Source organism: Oncorhynchus mykiss, chromosome 9, assembly GCF_057628025.1.
Source record: "Oncorhynchus mykiss isolate SJ-2025 chromosome 9, ASM5762802v1, whole genome shotgun sequence".
Lineage (NCBI taxonomy): Eukaryota > Metazoa > Chordata > Actinopteri > Salmoniformes > Salmonidae > Oncorhynchus > Oncorhynchus mykiss.
This window is the reverse complement of record NC_143030.1, coordinates 40,697,508-40,721,484: the sequence shown is the minus strand read 5'-3', so window position 1 is coordinate 40,721,484 and position 23,977 is coordinate 40,697,508. Positions and strand designations below refer to the sequence as shown.

General features: G+C 42.7%; 1 protein-coding gene across 3 annotated transcripts in view; it reads left to right on the top strand.

Annotated features, from left to right (window-relative positions):
- The window catches only part of LOC110531945 (metabotropic glutamate receptor 7), a 229,185-nt gene that overhangs the window by 80,186 nt on the left and 125,022 nt on the right, over positions 1 to 23,977 (top strand). Inside the window, exon 1 of one of the 3 annotated variants that reach the window (XM_090184202.1) lies at positions 12,473 to 14,219. The exons of 1 other annotated variant lie outside the window; for it this stretch is intronic. In XM_090184202.1, coding sequence (XP_090040328.1) covers positions 13,710 to 14,219 — 510 coding nt within the window. In that variant the 5' untranslated portion in view covers positions 12,473 to 13,709. Of the gene's footprint in view, positions 1 to 12,472; positions 14,220 to 23,977 lie in introns of those variants that run through there. One more of the 3 variants, XM_021615472.3, reaches the window with a different exon arrangement.

Below are 23,977 nucleotides of genomic sequence, written 5' to 3'. Positions count from 1 at the left end.
TTCATAGCTGAAAGGTTAAATGACTTTCAGTAGGTACAGTTGAAGTCAGAAGTTTACATATACTTTACCCAAATACAATTGAACTCAGTTTTCACAATTCCTGACATTTCATCAGGCTTCTTCCTTGCTGAGCGGCCTTTCAGGTTGTGACAATATAGGACTCATTTTACTGTGAATATAGATACTTTTGTACCTGTTTCCTCCAGCATCATCACAGGGTCCTTTGATGTTGTTCTGAGATTGATTTGCACTTTTCGCACCAAAGTTCATTCATCTCTAGGAGACAGAAGGCGTTTCCTTCCTGAGCGGTATGATGGCTCCGTGGTCCCATGGTGTTTATACTTGCATACTATTGTTTGTACAAATGAACGTGGTACAAGGATGAAGGATGAACAAGACTTGTGGAGGTCTACAATTATTTTTCTGAGGTCTTGGCTGATTTCTTTTGATTTTCCCATGATGTCAAGCAAAGAAGCACTGAGTTTGAAGGTAGGCCTTGTAATACATCCACAGGTACACCTCCAATTGACGCAAATTATGTCAATTAGCCTATCAGAAGCTTCTAAAGCTATGACATCATTTTCTGGAATTTTCCAAGCTGTTTAAAGGCACAGTAAAGTTAGTGTATGTAAACTTCTGACCCACTGGAATTGTGATACAGTGAATTATAAGTGAAACAATCTGTCTGTAAACAATTGTTGGAAAAATGACTTCTGTCATGCTCAAAGTAGATGTCCTAACCGACTTGCCAAAATTATAGTTTGTTAACATGACATTTGTGGAGTGGTTGAAAAACGAGTTTTAATGACTCCAACCTAAGTGTATGTAAACTTCCGAATAAGCTGTAGGTGTTCCTTTTGTCCAGGTGGGAAAAGCAGTGTGGAGTGCAATAAAGATTGCATCATCTGTGGATCTTTTGGGCCGATATACAATTTGGTGTGGGTCTAGGGTTTCTGGGATAATGGTGTTGATGTTAGCCATGACCAGCCTTTAAGAGCACTTCATGGCTACAGACGTGAGTGCTACGAGTTGGTTTTCATTTAGGCAGGTTCCCTTAATGTTCTTGGGCACAGAATGAATGTGGTCTGCTTGAAACATTTTGGTATTACAGACTCATACAGGGATTGGTTGAAAATGTCAGTGAAGACACTTGCCAGTTGGTCAGCGCATGCTCGGAATCCTGGTAATCAATCTGGCCCTGCGGCCTTGTGACTGTTGACCTGTTTAAAGGTCTTACTCACATCAGCTGTGGAGAGCGTGATCACACAGTCTCCAGATTAGCTGATGCTCTCATGCATGTTTCAGTGATACTTGCCTCAAAGCGAGCATAGAAGTCATTTAGCTCATCTGGTAAGCTTGTGTCACTGGGCAGGTCTCGGCTGTAGTCTGTAATAGTTTGCAAGCCCTGCCAAATCCGACGCGTGTCAGAGCCAGTGTAGTACGATTCAATCTTAGTCCTGTTTTGATGCTTTGCCGGATTTCTTATAAGCTTCCGGGTTAGAGTCCCGCCCTTTGAAAGCGGCAGCTCTACCCTTTAGCTCAGTTTGTATGTTGCCTGTAATCCATAGCTTCTGGTTGGGGTATGTACAGTGCCTTGCGAAAGTATTCGGCCCCCTTGAACTTTGCAACCTTTTGCCACATTTCAGGCTTCAAACATAAAGATATAAAACTGTATTTTTTTGTGAAGAATCAACAACAAGTGGGACACAATCATGAAGTGGAACGACATTTATTGGATATTTCAAACTTTTTTAACAAATCAAAAACTGAAAAATTGGGCGTGCAAAATTATTCAGCCCCTTTACTTTCAGTGCAGCAAACTCTCTCCAGAAGTTCAGTGAGGATCTCTGAATGATCCAATGTTGACCTAAATGACTAATGATGATAAATACAATCCACCTGTGTGTAATCAAGTCTCCGTATAAATGCACCTGCACTGTGATAGTCTCAGAGGTCCGTTAAAAGCGCAGAGAGCATCATGAAGAACAAGGAACACACCAGGCAGGTCCGAGATACTGTTGTGAAGAAGTTTAAAGCCGGATTTGGATACAAAAATATTTCCCAAGCTTTAAACATCCCAAGGAGCACTGTGCAAGCGATAATATTGAAATGGAAGGAGTATCAGACCACTGCAAATCTACCAAGACCTGGCCGTCCCTCTAAACTTTCAGCTCATACAAGGAGAAGACTGATCAGAGATGCAGCCAAGAGGCCCATGATCACTCTGGATGAACTGCAGAGATCTACAGCTGAGGTGGGAGACTCTGTCCATAGGACAACAATCAGTCGTATATTGCACAAATCTGGCCTTTATGGAAGAGTGGCAAGAAGAAAGCCATTTCTTGAAGATATCCATAAAAAGTGTTGTTTAAAGTTTGCCACAAGCCACCTGGGAGACACACCAAACATGTGGAAGAAGGTGCTCTGGTCAGATGAAACCAAAATTGAACTTTTTGGCAACAATGCAAAACGTTATGTTTGGCGTAAAAGCAACACAGCTCATCACCCTGAACACACCATCCCCACTGTCAAACATGGTGGTGGCAGCATCATGGTTTGGGCCTGCTTTTCTTCAGCAGGGACAGGGAAGATGGTTAAAATTGATGGGAAGATGGATGGAGCCAAATACAGGACCATTCTGGAAGAAAACCTGATGGAGTCTGCAAAAGACTTGAGACTGGGACGGAGATTTGTCTTCCAACAAGACAATGATCCAAAACATAAAGCAAAATCTACAATGGAATGGTTCAAAAATAAACATATCCAGGTGTTAGAATGGCCAAGTCAAAGTCCAGACCTGAATCCAATCGAGAATCTGTGGAAAGAACTGAAAACTGCTGTTCACAAATGCTCTCCATCCAACCTCACTGAGCTCGAGCTGTTTTGCAAGGAGGAATGGGAAAAAAATTCAGTCTCTCGATGTGCAAAACTGATAGAGACATACCCCAAGCGACTTACAGCTGTAATCGCAGCAAAAGGTGGCGCTACAAAGTATTAACTTAAGGGAGCTGAATAATTTTGCAAGCCCAATTTTTCAGTTTTTGATTTGTTAAAAAAGTTTGAAATATCCAATAAATGTCGTTCCACTTCATGATTGTGTCCCACTTGTTGTTGATTCTTCACAAAAAATACAGTTTTATATCTTTATGTTTGAAGCCTGAAATGTGGCAAAAGGTCGCAAAGTTCAAGGGGGCCGAATACTTTCGCAAGGCACTGTACTCACAGACATTAATTTAACAGTTTTAGAAACGATTGAGTGTTTTCTATCCAAATCTACAAATGATATGCATATCCTAGCTTCTGGGCCTGAGTAACAGGTAGTTTATTTTGGGCAAGCTTTTCATCCGGATGTCAAAATACTGCATCATTTATGTGTTACCAGTTGATGAGAAACAACGCCAATTTCATAAATCACTGAGAATCTGTCCACGAATAAGTAAGAATAGAAAAGTTTAAATAACTTCTTAGATTTGATGGAGACATTATATATCTTAGTACCTTATTAATTTATGATTTGTATCATTGTGGATGGGAGACGGAGCAGGAACAGAATATTTTTGCCGAGCAAAGCAACGAAGCTGGATCATTCTGGCAATGACACCTGCCCCAGCTACACGTTGCAATGACTCCCTTAAACTCTTTGCTGCAAAGACTCCCTAACTCTTCATACACTATGGCCCATTGTTAGGAGACTTCCTTTGACCATTCTAAAGACTGCATGGGGCATCCTTGCCTTAACGCACTCTGAAAGTAAAGAAAATAGCTTATATATTTTTTTATATTAAGACAATAACTGAGATATGACCGTTCAATCTAAAGCAGCAGATGTCATTTTCAGGATATGTCAATACAGCACATAAAGCTTAACACCAGACTGGCATTGTAGTTGTTCATTAGGTGATGGGAAATATGTAATATGTATACAAAACAATATACTTACCTGTTGTATCTTGAAAAAAGCATTAGAATTAAAAGTGAAATGTTTCACCTATTAATCTGCTTCATTATTTATTCATTACCAGTTGATGAAGAACAACTCCGATTTCATATGTCATTGAACATTTGTCTTGGAATAAGTAAGAATAAAAAAGTTAAAATACCTACTTAGATTTGATTGAGACATTATACATCTTAGTACCTTATCAATTTATGATTTTTATCAATGTGTACGAGAGACAGGGGTGCAGGAACGTTTTTGCAGAGCATGTATGTATGTATGTATGTATGTATGTAATATAGTACAAAGTTATGAACCGACACTGAATCGTAGGCGCTAACTACTAGCTATGTAAAAGATGGACGAAAGAATGCCCAGTGCTGCTTACCTGAGATGCCATCATCACACAGTCCTTCTTCATAGATGTCCGCTATGACTTCCTTTGTCTCGGAAAGAAAGGCTGAACTGTATTGGTTGTAGCCAAACTGACACTCAAAGAATAGCCAAAATGGAGGGTAGTTTATAGCGAAATTAAATTGGAGTTTTGATTTCAAATACATTTTTGTTCTCTAAATATTTTTGTGGAATAAAATGCATAAAGTTTTGCGCTCTATTACAAAGTATTTGATTGCAAAATTTGTTTTAACTTTGAAGCCTCGTTTTTGCTTTCAGAACAATTATTTTTTGATTAAAAATCTAAAAGTTTGCTCTCGACAAAAATACATCCATTTGTTGCAAGTTGGAGAGGGGGGCTAATAACTGAACACTAGACTATTCAACCTTTACTGAAAAATTGTCTAATTGCCGAGCTCGTTGTGAAAAAAAACCCCGTCCAATCACAGACCAGATTTCCCCTAACTACAAACGGGGAGTTAGAGCACTGATTAAGCTTTTGGGTCACAATGCGCTAGTGTGTCTCTAACTGACAATGAATGGGCAATATAAACAAAATAATAAACAGATAACGTGCATGACTTCAAATGAAACAAGCAGACAGCAGGTTTCGAACCCTCAACCTTCTTCCCCGAAGTCCTGTGTGCTATCGACTGTGTACCAAAAGCATGCGCAAGCCGCAGAGTTGATAGAGCGCGTTCTCGCGGTAGCATGCTACTCATTGGAATAAAGTAATGACTTTTCAAATTAAATTACCTTACACATTATGACAATTTGTTAGCTACACTGTCCTTTGTCCGCTGTCTCCTTACGAACCACATAGCGTATCATTAAAGCAGTATGTACCAGTATGTTAGCCGTCTCCCTAACGTTAGTAGTTATACATCAAACTTGCCAGTATATTAACTATAGGCTAACTACCCAACATTTATTGACTTGATTATTTCCGTCATTCTTAGCTTAGCTAAATGGTATAGTCGTTGTTCGTTCTCAAATGGACATTTTGGTGCTTTCGTAAATTCACTCTGGCTATCTACTCCGATTTCAGAGCACTCTCGTCTGAGTACCAGAGCAAAGAATAATGAATTTACGAGCGCTCAACACCCATTTAATACCGCCGGTGTCAGTAAATGTTGCCAAAAAAGCGGAATTAAATTGTTTCCAGCAGCACAGTTACAGTCACCAACACTCTGGTTAACACAAAAACAGCATAACCAGCTCTGCTAGGGCGTGATGTTTGACTGCCGTTGTAAGGCCAGACGCTAAAATTAACCCAACAACGTGAGAGCGAAACGGTCTGAATTTACAAACTGACAATCTGACAACACTCTGAATTTATGAGGGTCACCTTGTACAGTGCTATATTTTCCATTCCATCCTAACAGAAACGCAGAGGGTTTTTTCGTTATTCATGGAATAGAAACACCATAATATTAATCTAATTAATTAATCAATCAAGTACCAGTCAAACGTTTGGACACACCTACTCATTCCAGGATTTTTCTTTATTTTTACTATTTTCTACAATGGTGGTAAACTAGCAATAACTTGCAGTAACAGAAAAAATGGCTGACAATCAAATGACGTGCCACAGAATGCGTGGGCTCAATCTCCTCTCCCTGTTCCCAGATGCCATAAGACCTGGCGTCATGCTGCTAGCACTCAGCCTGTCCTCTGAGAGGGAGCCTTCCAACACGCAAGGTGTGCCGCAGTATGACGCAACTTTTAAAGGAGGAACCACTGTACAAACAACTGCTTTTAAATAGCGATATTGTCACGCCCTGACCATAGAGAGCCTTTTTATTCTCTATTTTGGTTAGGTCGGGGTGTGACTAGGGTGAGTAATCTAGGTTGTTTTATTTCTATGTTGGCCTGGTATGGTTCCCAATCAGAGGCAGCTGTTTAGCGTTGTCTCTGATTGGGGATCATATTTAGGCAGCCATTTCCCCACTGTTTTTTTGTGAGATCTTGTTTATGTGTAGTTGCCCCAAGCACTCCGTAGCTTCACGTATCGTTTGCTTTTTTTATTGTTTTGTGTGTTTGACGTCAATAAATATGTGGAACCGACATCACGCTGTGCTTTGGTCCGAATGTTCTTACGACGATCGTGACAGAAGATCCCACCACACCAGGACCAAGCAGCGTGCTCAGGAGGAGAAGGTACCCTGGGCTTGGGAAGAGATAAAGGAGGAGAAGATATTCTGGACTTGGGAGGAAATAATGGCAGGACACGAAAGCCTTCCTTGGAAGCAGATGCAAGGAGAGAACGGAAGACAGCAACCATTTTTGGGGGTGGCACACGGGGTGGTCGGCAGAGCCGAGGAGTGAACCAGAGCAAATCTGGGAGAAGAGGGAGAAATTGGAGGAGAGTGAACGGAGAGAGTCAGAGACCGTCAGTGAGTTGATGGAGAAATTGGAGGAGAGAGAAATGAGAGAGTTGTTATGTTGGTGTATGATGCATGACATTCGCCCTAAGGAGCGTGTCATCAGTTTGATGCCACCTGAGTCAGCTCTCCGTACTCGTCCTGAGGAGTGTGCTAGCAGTCTGGTAGAAACTGTGCAGGCTCCACACACCAGGTCTCCAGTACGCCTCCACAGCCCAGTACGTCCTGTGCCAGCTCCCCGCACTCGCCGTGTGGAGTATGTCATCTGTCCGGGACAATTTGTGCCGGCTCAACACACCATACCTCCAGTACGCATCCACAGCCCAGTACGTCTTGTGCCAGCTCCACGCACTAGGCCCCCAGTGCGCCTTCCCAGTCCGGTACGTCCTGTGTCTCCTCCTCGCACTTGCCCTGAACTGCGTGTCACCAATCCGGTGCCACCTGTGCCGGCTCCACACACTAAGCTTCCAGTGCGCCTTCCCAGTCAGGTGCATCCTGTGTCTGCTCCTCACAGTCCGGAACCTCCTGCGACGGTCCACATCTGTCACGCCCTGACCATAGAGAGCCTTTTTATTCTCTATGTTGGTTAGGTCGGGGTGTGACTAGGGTGGATAATCTAGGTTGTTTTATTTCTATGTTGGCCTGGTATGGTTCCCAATCAGGGGCAGCTGTTTGTTGTTGTCTCTGACTGGGGATCATATTTAGGAAGCCATTTCCCCACTGTGAGTTGTGGGATCTTGTTTATGTGTAGTTGCCTGTGAGCACTCCATAGCTTCACGTATCATTTGCTTTTTATTGCTTTGTGCGTTTCACGTCAATAAATATGTGGAACCCATATCACGCTGCGCTTTGGTCCGAATGTTCTTACAACGATCGTGACAGGTATGCAGATGCTATTATTACTATATGACAGATAACTAGATGCTAGAGCTGACCTGGCTGTGGTAGCTATTCACTAGCGTAGCTTATTCATTCACCTCAGTCTAGAGGGGATGAAACATTAGCTAATGTTACATGTAATTTACATTACTAGCTCAGCACTGCAAATTAACACTAGTTTAGTTTTTTTCTTTGAAATTCAACAGCAGTTACCTTGCCAGCTACACCAGTCAACTGAAGACTGTCCCGTTTCTGTTCCTTTTATGACTTGATGAAAGACGTCTACACTGAACTATGCTCAACTCTCCCTTGCTGGTCTAGCCATTCTTCCAGAAGCTTTGATTTCACACAGCCTGTCAGCCCACTCAGTGGTGTCTCGGAGACGCCCCTGGAAGAATGTGTGTACAGTACCAGTCAAACGTTTGGACACACCTACTCATTCGAGAGTTTTCTTTATTTTTACTATTTACTACATTGTAGAATAATAGTGAAGAAATCAAAACTATTAAATAACACATTTGGAATCATTTAGTAACCTAAAAAGTGTTAAACAAATCAAAATATATTTTATATTAGAGATTCTTCAAAGTAGTCACCCTTTACCTTGATGACAGCTTTGCACACTCCTGATTTTTTTCACCTTTATTTAACTAGACAAGACAAGACAGTTAAGAAAAATAATTATTTTACCCCAGCCAAACCCTAACCCAGACCATGCTGGGCCAATTGTGCACCGCCCTATGGGACTCCCAATCATGATACAGCCTGGAATTGAACCAGGGTCTGTAGTGACGGCCCTAACACTGAAATCCAGTGACTTAGTCCTCTGCGTCACTCAGGAGCCCAAACTCTTGGCAATCTCTCAACCATCTTCACGAGGACGTCACCTGGAATGCATTTCAATAAACAGATGTGTCTTGTTAAAAGTTCAGTTTTGGAATTTCTTCCCTTAATGCATTTCAGCCAATCAGTTGTGTTGTGACAAGGCTAGGGGTGGTAAACAGAAGATGGCCATATTTGGTAAATGACCAAGTCCATATTATGGCAATAACAGCTCAAATAAGCAAATAGAAACGACAGTCCATCATTACTTTAAGACACGATGGTCAGTCAATCCGGAAAATGTAAAAAATGTGAATGTTTCTTCAAGTGCATTCGCAAAAACCATCCAGTGCTATGATGAAACTGGCTCTCATGAGGATCGCTACGGGAGAGGAAGACCCAAAGTTACCTCTGCTGCAGAGGATAGGTTCATTAGAGATAACTGCACCTCAGATTGCAGCCAAATAAATGCATTCTGCAACGATTCGCCATCCCATCTTGTTTGTGCTTAGTGGAATTATCATTTGTTTTTCAACAGGATAATGACCCAAAACACACCTGCAGGCTGCGTAAGGGTTACTTGACCAAGAATCCCGGAGTCGCCTCTTCACTGTTTACTTTGAGACTTGTGTTTTGTGTGTATTATTTAATGAAGCTGCCGGTTGAGGACCTGATGAGGTATCTGTTACTCAAACTAGACACTCTAATGTACTTGTCCTCTTGCTCAGTTGTGCACCGGGGCCTCCCACTCCTTTTTCTATTCTTGTTAGAGCCAGTTTGTGCTGTTCTGTGAAGGGAGTAGTACACAGGGTTGTTTGAGATCTTCAGTTTCTTGGCAATTTCTCACATGGTAAACTTGGATTAGCTAACACAATGTGCCATTGGAACACAGGAGTGATGGTTGCTGATAATTGGCCTCTGTATGCCTATGTAGGTATTCCATTAAAAAAATCTGCCATTTCCACCTACAATAGTCATTTTTACAACATTAACAATGTCTACTCTGTACTTCCTGATCAATTTGATGTTATTTTAATGGACAAAAAATGTGGTTTTCTTTCAAAAACTAGGACATTTCTAAGTGACCCCAAACTTTTTAACGGTAGTGTACATGTAGGTAGAGTTATTAAAGTGACTATTCATAGATAATAACAGAGAGTAGAAGCAGCGTAAAAGAGGGAGGGGGGGGGGGGGGGAAATGCAAGCAGTCTGGGTTGCCATTTGATTAGATGTTCAGAAGTCTTATGGGGTAGTGGTAAGTGATTGTAAACAAATGTAAGCAAGGTTTGAAATGATATGTTTGAGATTCTTGCGGTCAAATTGTCTACAAATAATTTGTAATTACACTGAACAGAAATATAAATGCAACATGCAACAATTTCTAAGGTTTTACTGAGTTACAGTTCATATAAGAAAATCAGTAATTTGAAATAAATTCCTTATGCCCTAATCTATGGAGTTGACATGACTGGGAAAACAAATATACAACTGTTGCTCACATATACCTTTAAGAGAAAGGTAGGAGCATGGATCAGAAAACCAGTCAGTATCTGTTGTGACCACCATTTGCCTTATGCAGCGAGACACATTTCCTTCACATAGCGTTGATCAGGCTGTTGATTGTAGCCTGTGGAATGTTGTCCCACTCCTCTTCAATGGCTGTGCAAAGCTGCTGAGTATTGTCGGGAACTGGAAGACCCTGTCGTTCCCGTCGATCCACAGCATCCCAAACGTGCTCAATGGGTGACATGTCTGGTGAGTATGCAGGCCATGGGAGATCTGAGACATTTTCAGCTTCCAGGAATTGTGTACAGATCCTTGCGGTATGGGGCCATGCACTATCAGGCTGAAACATGAGGTGATGGCGGCGGATGATTGGCGGGACAATGGCCCTAAGGATCTCGTCATGGTATTTCTGTGCATTCAAATTGCTATCGATAAAATGTAATTGTGTTCGTTGTCCGTAGCTTAAGCCTGCCCATACCACAACCCCATCGACACTATGGGTCACTCTGTTCACAACGTCGACATCAGCAAACTGTTCACCCACACAACGCTGTACATGCTGTCTGCCATCTGCCTAGTACAGATGAAATCAGGAATCATCCGTGAAGAGCACAATTCTCCAGCGTGCCAGTGGCCATTGAAGGTGAGCATTTGCCCACTGAAGTCTGTTACGACGCCGAACTGCAGTCAGGTCAAGACCTTGTGGAGAACGACAAGCTAGCAGATTCGCTTACCTGAGACGGCTTGTGACAGTTGCTACAGAAATTCTTCGGTTGTGCAAAAACCACAGTTTCATCAGCTGTCCAGATGGCTGGTGTCAGAATTTTCTGCAGGTGAAAAAGGCGGATGTGGATGTCCTGGGCTGGTGTGGTTACAAGTGACATGCTGTTCTGAGGCCGGTTGGACGTATTTCCAAAATCTCTAAAACAACGTTGGATGCGGCTTATGGTAGAGAAATAACCTTAAATTATCTGGCAAAAGCTGTGGTGGACATTCCCTCGGTCAGCATACAAATTGCACGCTTCCTCCAAACTTGAGAAATCTCTTGCATTGTATTGTGTGACACATTTTTGTGTGACCTTTTATTGTCCCCAGCACAAAGTGCACCTGTGTAGTGATCATGCTGTTTAATCACCTTCTTGATATGCCACACCTGTCAGGTGGATGGATTGTCTTGGCAAAGGAGAAATGCTCACTAACAGGGATGTAAACAAATTTGTGCAAAAACTTGAGAGAAATAAGCTTTTTGTGTGTATAGAACATTTCTGGGATGTTTTATTTTAGCTCATGAAACATGGGACCAACACTTTACATGTTGTGTTTTATATTTTTGTTCAGTGTATGTTACAGCCCGCCGACCATCTGCTCAAGAAAGAATCGTCCCGTGGCTGAATCAAGTTGATTATAACTGGAGTATGGGGTCGTGTGCGCGAGCAGTTTGCTGATGTCAACATTGTGAGCAGAGTTCCCCATGGTGGCGGTGGAGTTATGCTATGAGCAGGCACAAGCTACCGACAACAAACACAATTGCATTTTATCAACAGATATACCGTGACGAGATCCTGAGGCCCATTGTCATGCCATTCATCCGCCATCACCCCATGTTTCAGCATGATAGTGCACACCCCCATGTCGCAATTACTGGAAGCTAAAAATGTCCCAGTTCTCCCATGGCCAGCATACTCACCAGACATCTCACCCATTGAGCATGTTTGGGATACTCTGGATTGATGCGTACACAGCGTGTTCCAGTTCCCACCACTATCCAGCAACTTCGCACAGCCATTGAAGAGGAGTAGGACAACATTCCACAGGCCACAATCAACAGCCTGATTAACTCTATGTGAAGGAGATGTGTTGCACCAGATACTGACTGGTTTTCTGGTTGACACCCCTACCTTTTTTTAAGGTATCTGTGTCCAACATAATTCCCAGTAATGTGAAATCCATAGATTAGGGCCTAAGTGTCACGCCCTGATCTTAATTATCTATGTTTTCTGCATTATTTTGGTCAGGTCAGTTTGTGACAAGGGTGGGTATGTGTGTTGTCTTGTCTAGGGGTTTTTCTATATCTATGGTTTTTTTGTATGTATTTATAGGTCTATGGTGGCCTGAATTGGTTCCCAATCAGAGACCGCTGTTTATCGTTGTCTCTGATTTGGGCGTTTGTTTAGCGTCTGTTTAGCGTTTTTCCTTCATTAAAGAATGTATGCTTATCACGCTGCGCCTTGGTCTCATTAATATGACGAACGTGACACTACGGCATAATTAATTTGTTTCAGTTGATGCATTTCCTTATATGAACTGTAACTCAGTAAAGTTATTGCCATTTTTGCATGTTGCTTTTATATTTTTATTCAGTGTATAGAAGAACTAAAGGTTCTGAGCAGGCACAAAATACATTATTTTTACCAATTAACTTCAGAGAAATTGGGCCTATATACTGAGTACCATTTTATGAAAGTGATATACAATCCACAGCTAAGGATCATTGTAAAATATTCTTATCTCTCTTGGAGTTGAAGAAGTAGGCAGTATTCTCAACACAGGTGGACTGTATTGTACTCGTGAAACGTCTACACAATCAGCACTGTCAAATGATATTTTTTTTATCCCAGATGAGCTGACTATTATGGTGGCCATTTCAGATATTTGTTTCCACAAATGTATAATTAGGTGGGTGAGTGCGAGAGAGGGATTTGGGATTTCAACGGACCCCAGATGACTGCGTGAGGCAAAATGCTCAGTGCGCGCCGACGTCGATAATGTGAAGGCAGGAATGGATTAAACTTGTGGTCTACAATGTTTTGCCTTGACTGAATGTAGCCTAAAGACGACGCACTGACAGAGGATTTAAACACTTGCCCAAACCTCCTAAAGAGGACTTTCTACAGGTAGAATATTTGGAACCCATCTTGAAGTAGGTTAATTCACCTCGGGGTTTTTCAAGCAGATTGAATGACGCCTCTCAATGATAGCGGGTGAAAACTAATCGCGCGTGGTGAGTTATTCTGTGAGTCATTAATTTGTTTTAGGAATATACGATTTTTTTGCGGAGTAGAATACGATAAAGAAAGAAGGATAGCGTGTTTGCGTTTTTGTTCACTTCTATATGTCGATCCAACGATCGTAGTTTTATTCGTGGAGATTTTTAGTGATGTTATAGACAGACTCCTGGTCGACCGAGACGCAGCAGGCAGATCATAGCGGACACGCCAGATCCGTCACTGCGCTCATGTGAAGTTGGCCTCGGCAAAAAGAATGTCACCCAGTTCTGCTGGACCTAAGATCAAATAGCATTTTTTTTAAAAGGCTGTTCGATCTTGTCGATCTATTAGTTCTGTGAAATACATTTTACCGTATACCTTTTCCTCAGATTGTTATGATCAGACCCCTTTTACTTTTAATGTGATAGGTGTTTTTTTGGTTAGCCTACAGTAATAAATAGTTTTGTGACAGTGGAACCCTTGCGTAAAGTCTATATTATTGATGTTTTCTCAGACAAATTATGTCAATTGCCTCGTTAACCTGAGCAATTTTGAATCCTCGTCAAATGGTGTTTTTCGATTCAACAAGCTACGCCAAGCACTCCTGGCAGTCAAGTGATGGGCGCAGTTTGCCTTAGTTGGAACCGAAGGCGTCTCGATTTTTTTTCATCCAGCTTGTTGAATCTCCTCCTTGGTAATAGGAATTGGCTCGTATTAACTCACTTTACTGCCATTTAGGTAGTAATATAGGCGGATTGCAGCCTCCCCTTTCGCTAGAACTAACTCAACCGTCGGAGCATCATGGCTCGTTACGCTCTCGGAACAAAGCAACACCCTCGCTTTCTATGGAGAGTGTTTTGGTTGACGAGAACGTTGGTGGATTTTGCGCTGTCGCAAGAGGTTTACGCACCCCATTCTATCCGGATTGAGGGACATTTGACCCTCGGTGGCCTCTTCCCTGTGCACACCAGAGGGACCGAAAGCACGCCTTGTGGAGATATCAAAAAGGAGAACGGGATCCATCGGCTGGAGGCCATGCTGTATGCTCTGGATCAAATTAACCTCGACGATCAACTTTTACCCAACATCACCCTAGGCGCCCGGGTGCTAGACACTTGTTCGAGGGATACATATGCGCTTGAACAATCATTAACTTTCGTTCAGGCATTGATACAGAAGGACACTTCAGATGTGAGGTGCACCAATGGAGAACCGCCCGTGTTCGTCAAGCCCGAGAAAGTGGTTGGAGTCGTTGGAGCCTCGGCAAGTTCCGTATCGATTATGGTCGCCAACATTTTGCGCCTCTTTCAGGTGAGTTCACCTCTGGGCCTATCTGTGGATTAAATGTAGTTTAAGTTTAGCTAAATGTGTTTGAAACAACATGTGCAAACTAGTCCTATTTTATTATGTTATTTGTCTAGCCTACTTTTATTTGACAATCTATAGCCTACTTGTTGCATTACGTTATATTTTGATCCCCTATTTTCTCTAAAAGAAAATAACGAGAGAGTCCTAGCCTCTACAAATCCAACCAAATCCTTGGTCTACATACTTCTCAAGTGCTCTCTTATTTACATTGAGGAGAATGAGAAAAGGCTGAGAGTTTGAGTGGTGGGGCTGTTGCGCTTCCCTGGTGGTGCTGAAAGAAAAGCCCCCCACTTCCCGGCTGCCTCCTTATCCCTCCCTCTCCCCCAGTCTGCCTTTCCATTTCTCCATGGTGGGTTGAATGCGATGTGAAGGGGCTTCGACACACTCACACTCATGCATTAGTAAAAAAAAAAAAACACTATTGTAACCGAATGAAGAAGGCTACACAGGTATCACCATCGGTTGTTAAGTTATTTTAGGCATTTTTGACAACTGTTGTGGTTCTGACATTGTTGCACAGGATAACTATTTGATGTTAAAATGTATTCAATTTCTTGAGCGAAAATGAGGTCTCCCCAAGCTGTCTTTTTTTTGAGTAGCCTAACGATTATTTTGTGCCCCGTGATTATGTTGACTTGGCTAATTCCAGAATCTGTAATGTTTTAGTTTATAATGAGACACAGTGACCTCAGAATGTTTAAGTACTCCCTGTTTTCTTCACACAGGCCTACATACCTGTCCTTTAGCCTTGTTGAGAGTCAGAAGAGCACAGACATACAGTCTGCCCACGATTAGTACTGAAGTGGAATGAGGAACCTAGCAGAGCTCCAATACAGCAAATTAATCATTAAAAACACACATTTAGAGCAAAATATGCAATTACTTGAAAGTGTGCATTAATTTGCCACTGTACAAGCCAACATCTAAGCAAGTTCTCTTGTCTGAAGATATAAGATGTGCTGTTCAGAAGGCCAAGAACTTGAGAGTTAGTTTGCGGTAGTGTCTTGTGGTAACAGATTGTGACTTACAGTCAACGCCATAATTGTGTTTTCCCAGATCAATTAAACCAAGCACAGCACAGGACTAAGTAGCTGTTTAAAAGAGGCTGAAGCCATCAAGGTACTTGACATCCTTTTAGGTGCTTTATGGAAGCCACAGACACACACTATTACCCTCTCTCTCTTAATACCAATCTTTACCAGACCAATCCAGTCATGCTGGTCTCAAGGGCTTTGTGGCTCTGTTGGGTGGATATGCTGGTTGATGGGGTTAAATTCCCTCTACCATTATCTCTGCAAGGTTGGAATCAGGATTCTTTGTTTGAGTGAAGGCACCTGAAGGACAATAATTGTTTGTGTCTTTCCCAAATGCAAGTGATTATGTCTAAAATATGTTCCTTGAGTATAGCATTAGAACTCATCCACATCATAGAAAAGTTATGAGGGTGTCAGGGGACTTGGAGATCATATAAGATTCCTTGGGGGGGGGGGGGGAGGATACTAAGCCTCTAATCCTGTCGTCTCCAGGTGCTCCAGTGTCTGTCTGTGTGTCAGGCTGCAGCAGTAGCGTAGGTGGGGTGTTTGCAGTGGCACCGGAGCGTCGGCGTAGTAATCAGGCTCGGGGAATCAGTGGGTTGACAGGCGCTGTCACAAAGCTCCTTCCTGCATTTGCTCAGGCAGTCACTCTGCATTTATGTTAATTTCCACCACTGCACTGCTCTGGCTGCTGTCGTATAGCTGTCACTGGCTATGTTGATCCACACAGTCAAACTCTACACAAATCCCGGGAGGATACAGTAGATTTGATTAAAAGTCTCGATTTTCAACAGATTTCAATATTGAGACAATATAGTCTCCTTTAAGTTTTTTGCTCTTTCTCTCCCTCTCATGTTCTAGTCATGATGATCATATTGATAGTAAACATTGATCAAGAGGAATTGGCTATGAGTCCAAGTGGTAATCAATATAATCTGGGAATGACAGCTCCCTGCCCATTTACTCTCATCATTCTCACTGCAACTGATTCATTTGTGATCGCAATTAGACGTTTCACAGATTGTTTTCAACTCCAATCCATCAAGTTGAGAATACATTTTCTCGAAAGCAGAATGGAACACCTGTTCAAGCCTGACTGAAAAAGCAAGTGCAATTTCTGCTTTTAAAATTGGGAGAAAAAGCTCCCTACTTCATAAATGACATCTTGTTCTATCAGACAAGCTGCGCCTGATGTCATTTTCTGTACATTGTCAGTGATAAAGTATATGAAGTACTAGTTGTGCAATGTAAACTAAGTAAACAATACTTACCAACAAAGTCATACTCTTCATTTAAAAGTACAATTATTTATTTAGATGAAGGTTAAAATATTTGGATGTATCAGTCAACCATGATCGTTGTCATAATCTCTTCAAATCCAGTCAGTGCACAATCCCATAAATCGTGGAATGTGGTGGAATATTCTCTTTGTCTGCAGTGAAACTGTATGGACAGAGTCCCAGAGGGGTTGATCATCTTCGTGGAGCAGTGGATCAGTGTTGTGATCCTTCAGTGAGGATTTCAGTGAAAGTAACCATATAACTCAGCCATTGTGTTAATCTCCCCCCTGTGATAAATGGAACATCCGGGAAGTTAAATACAGATTGTAGGTTTTACTGCCAGACACTAAATATCGCTGTTGTCTATTTAAGGTGTGAGTGGCCGCTGAACTGTTAATGCTGGGAAATTGACGAGGGATAGATTTTCCTGAGGACCCAGGAGAGTTGATCAATACTGTTGCCATGGTGAGGCCGATTTGCTCTGAAGATGTTTTTATTTTCCTGTTCTTTCACAGAGCCCCGGAAATGAGGAACAACAATTCCACCAAAATACAAAAAAGAAAAATAATTGCATAAAACTTTTTAATTATGACGCGATGTTCAAACAAAGGACTTGTTATTCTCAACCTTTGAGATGATCTTAATTGTTTTTCATCGCTCTCTGTTTTTAAGACATTCTCCCACGCTAGAGAAAAGCCTCTGCCTCAGCCCAAAATCCATAGTGTCAGTGTCCATTTGCAACTCTTGGCCCGTGGAATGCAGGTGAACTAGTTTTTTTTTCATCCGGCTGACATTTTATATCAGAGGGCAGCCTGCTATTTTCTTCCTCTCTTTCCCAAAGAGCGAGGTGTTACTTGTTTTGAATGCAGGTGAAATCTTTCTTGTCCTTCTGTCAAGGGACTGGGCCCCTGCGGACTAGCTGTCTAGGTGAAGCATTGATGTCCTCTCATAGCCTGACAGGCTAGGTACTGTTTTTATCTCTCGCCCTTTCCCAAAGAATAATCAATACAATCGAGGCGAGGTAGATTGAAGCCTGACAGACTGATCTATTCAGCTGACAGCCGGAAGCTCTGACAGACATGTAGGCGAGATGGGTTGCGTAACTGGCACACAAAGCTGTCACCAAATTTCTTAGGTTAAATGTGTCTGCTTGTTCAAACACAGCATGCCATTTGCACATTCAGGTTTGTGACAGCACAGGTCAATTAGTCCCATCTAGGGCACCTTTATTTATGCCTCCAGCGAGTACATGTCAACTGTCAAGCATATGGTCAGACAAACAACCCCATATATATATATATATATATATATATAATATATATATCACACACACACAGTTAAAGTAGGAAGTTTACATACACTTAGGTTGGAGTCATTAAAACTCATTTTTCAACCACTCCACAAATTTCTTGTTAACAAACTATAGTTTTTGCAAGTCGGCTAGGACATCTACTTTGTGCATGACACAAGTAATTTTTCCAACAATTATTTACAGACAGATTATTTCACTTACAATTCACTGTGTCCCAATTCCAGTGGGTCAGAAGTTTACATACACTAAGTTGACTGTGCCTTTAAACAGCTTGGAAAAGTCCAGAAAATGATGTTATGCATTTAGAAGCTTCTGATAGGCTAATTGACATAGTTTGAGTCAATTGGAGGTGTACCTGTGGATGCATTTCAAGGCCTACCTTCAAACTCAGTGCCTCTTTGCTTATCATCATGGGAAAATAAATAGGAATCAGCCAAGACCTCAGAAAAAAATCTGAGACCTCCACAAGTCTGGTTCATCCTTGGGAGCAAATGCCTGAAGCTACCACGTTCATCTGTGCAAACAATAGTACGCAATTAAAAAAACACTATGGGACCACGCACCCGCCATACCACTCAGGAAGGAGACGCGTTCTGTCTCATCAAATCACATTTTATTTGTCACATACAGATGGTTAGCAGATGTTAATGCAAGTGTAGCGAAATGCTTGTGCTTCTAGTTCCGACAATGCAGTATTAACCAACGAGTAATCTAGCTAACAATTCCAAAACTACTACCTTATACACACAAGTGTAAAGGGATAAAGAATATGTACATAAAGATATATGAATGAGTGATGATATAGAGCGGCATAGGCAAGATGCAGTAGATGGTATCGAATACAGTATATACATATGAGATGAGTATGTAAACAAAGTGGCATAGTTTAAAGTGGCTAGTGATACATGTATTACATAAAGATGCAGTAGATGATATAGAGTACAGTATATACATATACATATGAGATGAATAATGTAGGGTATGTAAACATTATATTAAGTAGCATTGTTTAAAGTGGCTAGTGATATATTTTACATCAATTCCCATCAATTCCCATTATTAAAGTGGCTGGAGTTGAGTCAGTGTGTTGGCAGCAGCCACTCAATGTTAGTGGTGGCTGTTTAACAGTCTGATGGCCTTGAGATAGAAGCTGTTTTTCAGTCTCTCGGTCCCAGCTTTGATGCACCTGTACTGACCTCGACTTCTGGATGATAGCGGGGTGAACAGGCAGTGGCTCGGGTGGTTGTTGTCCTTGATGATCTTTATGACCTTCCTGTGACATCGGGTGGTGTAGGTGTCCTGGAGGGCAGGTAGTTTGCCCCCGGTGATGCGTTGTGCAGACCTCACTACCCTCTGGAGAGCCTTACGGTTGTGGGCGGAGCAGTTGCCGTACCAGGTGGTGATACAGCCCGACAGGATGCTCTCGATTGTGCACCTGTAGAAGTCTCCTGAGGTTGAAGAGGCACTGCTGCGCCTTATTCACAATGCTGTCTGTGTGGGTGGACCAATTCAGTTTGTCTGCGATGTGTATGCCGAGGAACTTAAAACTTACTACCCTCTCCACTACTGTTCCATCGATGTGGATAGGGGGGTGTTCCCTCTGCTGTTTCCTGAAGTCCACAATCATCTCCTTAGTTTTGTTGACGTTGAGTGTGAGGTCATTTTCCTGACACCACACTCCGAGGGCCCTCACCTCCTCCCTCTAGGCCGTCTTGTCGTTGTTGGTAATCAAGCCTACCACTGTTGTGTCGTCCGTGTGCGGCCACACAGTCGTGGGTGAACAGGGAGCACAGGAGAGGGCTCAGAACGCACCCTTGTGGGGCCCCAGTGTTGAGGATCAGCGGGGTGGAGATGTTGTTACCTACCCTCACCACCTGTGGGCGGCCCGTCAGGAAGTCCAGTACCCAGTTACACAGCGCGGGGTCGAGACCCAGGGTCTCGAGATTGATGACGAGTTTGGAGGGTACTATGGTGTTAAATGCTGAGCTGTAGTCGATGAACAGCATTCTCACACAGGTATTCCTCTTGTCCAGATGGGTTAGGGCAGTGTGCAGTGTGGTTGAGATTGCATCGTCTGTGGACCTATTTGGGCGGTAAGCAAATTGGAGTGGGTCTAGGGCAGGGGTGTCAAAGTCAAATGGACGGAGGGCCAAATAAAAAAATCAGCTACAAGACGAGGGCCGGACTGTTCGAATGTTCATTGAAAATTTTTTAAATGACGCATATAGTCTAGTGAACCTAATTGAACCTACTGAAAACCTAACAAATATATTACAATATGATCAGATAAATAAAGCAATATTTTCTTATGGCTCTGTCAGTAATCTTTAATTTTCAACAGACACAAAAGACAAATTTCCTTTATATAAATATCCCCATAACATGAACATTAAATGAAAGAAACCGGTATTCAAGGCACCATCAGTAGACTATATTTTCTATTTTAGCAAAAGTGGGCTAAATTTACTTCAAAGAAAAAACAATAATAGCAATTTTCTATCATCCACTCAACTGAAATATTTTAAAAATATAATTGGATTGAAATACAAAAAAATAAAGTGCAAAAATCTATTAATCAAAAACAACACTTTGTTTAAGGAGAAGTAACATGCAGTGAAAACAAATATTAAATTTTAACTTTTAAACTTGAACTGAGTAAAAACTCTAAATATGTGATTGCACAGTAATGTTCACTTGTTTGAGGTTGAGGGTGATACTTGGTGGTGTCCCATCTTTTCCACAAGTTCATCAATGTTCGGGGTAAGGCTCTGAGCTGAAGAAATCCTCAGAATTGAGTGGAGGTGTTCAGCAGTAAGTCGACTTCTGTGTGATGTTTTGTTCAGGTTCATCAAAGAAAACAGTTGTTCACACAGGTATGTGCTGCCAAACATAGACAACGTTTGAGCAGCCTGGATGCGCAGCTGGGGCATTGTGCCGGGGAGGAAACGGGCGAACTCCGCAGCACCCACTGCCGCATATTTTGCCCTCAGTGCATCATTGCATTGGAGGTCAATCAACTCCATTTGGAGGTTTGGTGGTGAGCTTTCCACGTCAACAGCAAATGGGTTACCGAGCAGTTCCAACCTGCTTTTTTGTGCTTCAAAGTCAGCAAATCGGCGTCGAAAGTCAGCGGCAAGCATACCTATTTTATCAGCCAACTGTGTGCTCGGGAACGCACTGGTAGAGAGCTTCTCTTTCATGGTCTGGCAGCTGGGAAAGTGGCTCAAATTTTCTTTCCGCATCTGCGTCTCCCACAGAGTCAGTTTGGTTTTAAATGCCTTCACTGTACTGTACATATCAGAGATGACACGATCCCGACCCTGCAGCTGCAAGTTTATTGCATTCAGATGACTCGTAATGTCACACAGAAAAGCCATTTCACACAGAAACATTTCGTCTCGGAGTTGTGTTGTGTCTTTCCCTTTGCTGTCCAAGAACAGACAAATCTCCTCACGAAGCTCGAAACATCTTTGAAGCACCTTTCCCTGGCTTAGCCATCGCACCTCTGTGTGATAAGGCAAATCACCATGCTCCGTTTCTAACTCCGTCAGAAATGCCTTGAACTGGCGGTGATTCAAACCTTTGGCTCTGATAAAGTTAACTGTGCGCGTGATGATGCTCATTACATGCTCCATTTTCAAGGCTTTACCGCACAACGCTTCCTGGTGTATGATACAATGATAAGCTGTCAGCTCACCTGTCGCGTTTTCCTCTTGCATCTTTTCCCGTATCTTCGCCACCAGTCCGCTCCTGTGTCCACACATCGCAGGTGCTCTGTCGGTTGTCAAACCCACGAGTTTTTCCCAAGGCAGCTCCATCTCATTTACACATCTTGACACCTCTTCATACAAATCATGCCCCGTAGTTGTGCCATGCATAGGACGTAAAGCCAAAAACTCCTCTGTCACGCTTAGGTTGGAGTCCACTCCGCGGATGAAAATTGACAACTGGGCAATGTCAGAAATGTCGGTGCTCTCATCCACAGCCAAGGAATATGCAATAAAATCTTTTCCCTTTTTCACAAGCTGCTCTTTTAGATTGATGGACAACTGGTCTACTCTCTCGGCAATGGTGTTTCTGCTCAGACTCACATTTAAAAAGAGTTGCCTTTTTTCTGGGCAAACTTCGTCACAAACTTTAATCATGCAGTTTTTGATGAAATCCCCCTCCGTAAATGGCCGGGCTGATTTAGCGATCTCTTCTGCCAAAATAAAACTGGCCTTGACAGCAGCCTGGCCTTGTGATTTGGCTTTTTTTGAACAGAGCCTGTCGAGATTTGAGGCCTCGTTTTAATTCCTCTGCCTTTTGTAGCCTTTGTTCCATGTCCATATTCTTGTTTTTGTCCGCGTGTTTCGTTTCATAATGTCGTCTCAGATTATACTCTTTCAGTACCGCCACACTTTCTCCACACAGAAGACACACAGGTTTTCCAGCTACCTTCGTGAACATATACTCCGACTCCCACCTTGTTTGAAACCCCCGGTTCTCAGTATCCACCTTCCGTTTTGCCATTTTTGATGGGTATCTGAAAGTTAATTTTACTGTGATGCTGACGACTGCTGTGCCAATAAATATTGAAATGAAGCAGCCTACTGCTCGGTGCGTCACCTTTGCATTGTGGGAAATGTAGTATTGGTGCGTGTAAAAGATCTGCGGGCTGCCGGCTTGCTGCGGGCCGGTTCTAATAATAAATCAAGATCATCCCAGGGGCCGTAAAAAACCTTCTTGCGGGCCGGATGTGGCCCGCGGGCCTTGACTCTGACATATGTGGTCTAGGGTGTCAGGTAGGGTGGAGGTGATATGGTCCTTGACTAGTCTCTCAAAGCACTTCATGATGACGGAAGTGAGTGCTACGGGGCGGTAGTCGTTTAGCTCAGTTACCTTAGCTTTCTTGGGAACAGGAACAATGGTGGCCCTCTTGAAGCATGTGGGAACAGCAGACTGGGATAGGGATTGATTGAATATGTCCGTAAACACACCTGCCAGCTGGTCTGTCCATGCTCCGAGGGCGCGGCTGGGGATGCCGTCTGGGCAGTGAAGGAGAGTCCGCATGTTTTGGTTGCGGGCCGTGTCAGTGGCACTGTATTGTCCTCAAAGCGGGCAAAAAAGGTATTTAGTCTGCCTGGGAGCAAGGCATCCTAGTCCGTGACTGGGCTGGTTTTCTTTTTGTAATCCGTGATTGACTGTAGACCCTGCCACATACCTCTTGTGTCTGAGCCGTTGAATTGCGATTCTACTTTGTGAAGAGGTGAACGTACTTTGGTGCGAAAAGTGCAAATCAATCCCAGAACAACAGCAAAGGACCTTGTGAAGATGCTGGAGGAAACGGGTACAAAAGTATCTATATCCACAGTAAAACGAATCCTATATCGACATAACCTGAAAGGCCACACAGCTAGGAACAAGCCACAGTTCTAAAACCGCTATAAAACAGCCAGACTACGCTTTGCAACTGCACATGGGGCAAAGATCATACTTTTTGGAGAAATGTCCTCTCGTCTGATGAAACAAAAATAGAACGGTTTGGCCATAATGACCATCGTTATGTTAAGAGGAAAATGGGGGAGGCTTGCCAGCCGAAGAACCCCATCCCAACCGCGAAGCACGGGGGTGGCAGCATCATGGTGTGGGGGTGCTTTGCAGCAGGAGGGACTGGTGCACTTCACAAAATAGATGGCATTATGAGGAGGAAAAATGTGTGGATATATTGAAGCAACATCTCAAGACATCAGTCAGGAAGTTCAAGCTTGGTCGCAAATTGGTCTTCCAAATGGACCATAACCCCAAGCGTACTTTCAAAGTTGTGGGAAAATAGCTCAAGGACAACAAAGTCAAGGTATTGGAGTGGCCATCCCAAAGCCCTGACCTCATTCCTATAGAAAATGTGTGGGCAGAACTGAAAAAGTGTGTGTGAGCAAAGAGGCCTACAAACCTGACTCAGTTACACCAGCTCTGTCAGGAGGAATTGGCCAAAATTCAACCAACTTATTGTGGGAAGCTTGTGGAAGGCTACCAGAAATGTTTGACCCAAGTTTAACAATTTAAAGGCAATGCTACCAAATACTAATTGAGTGT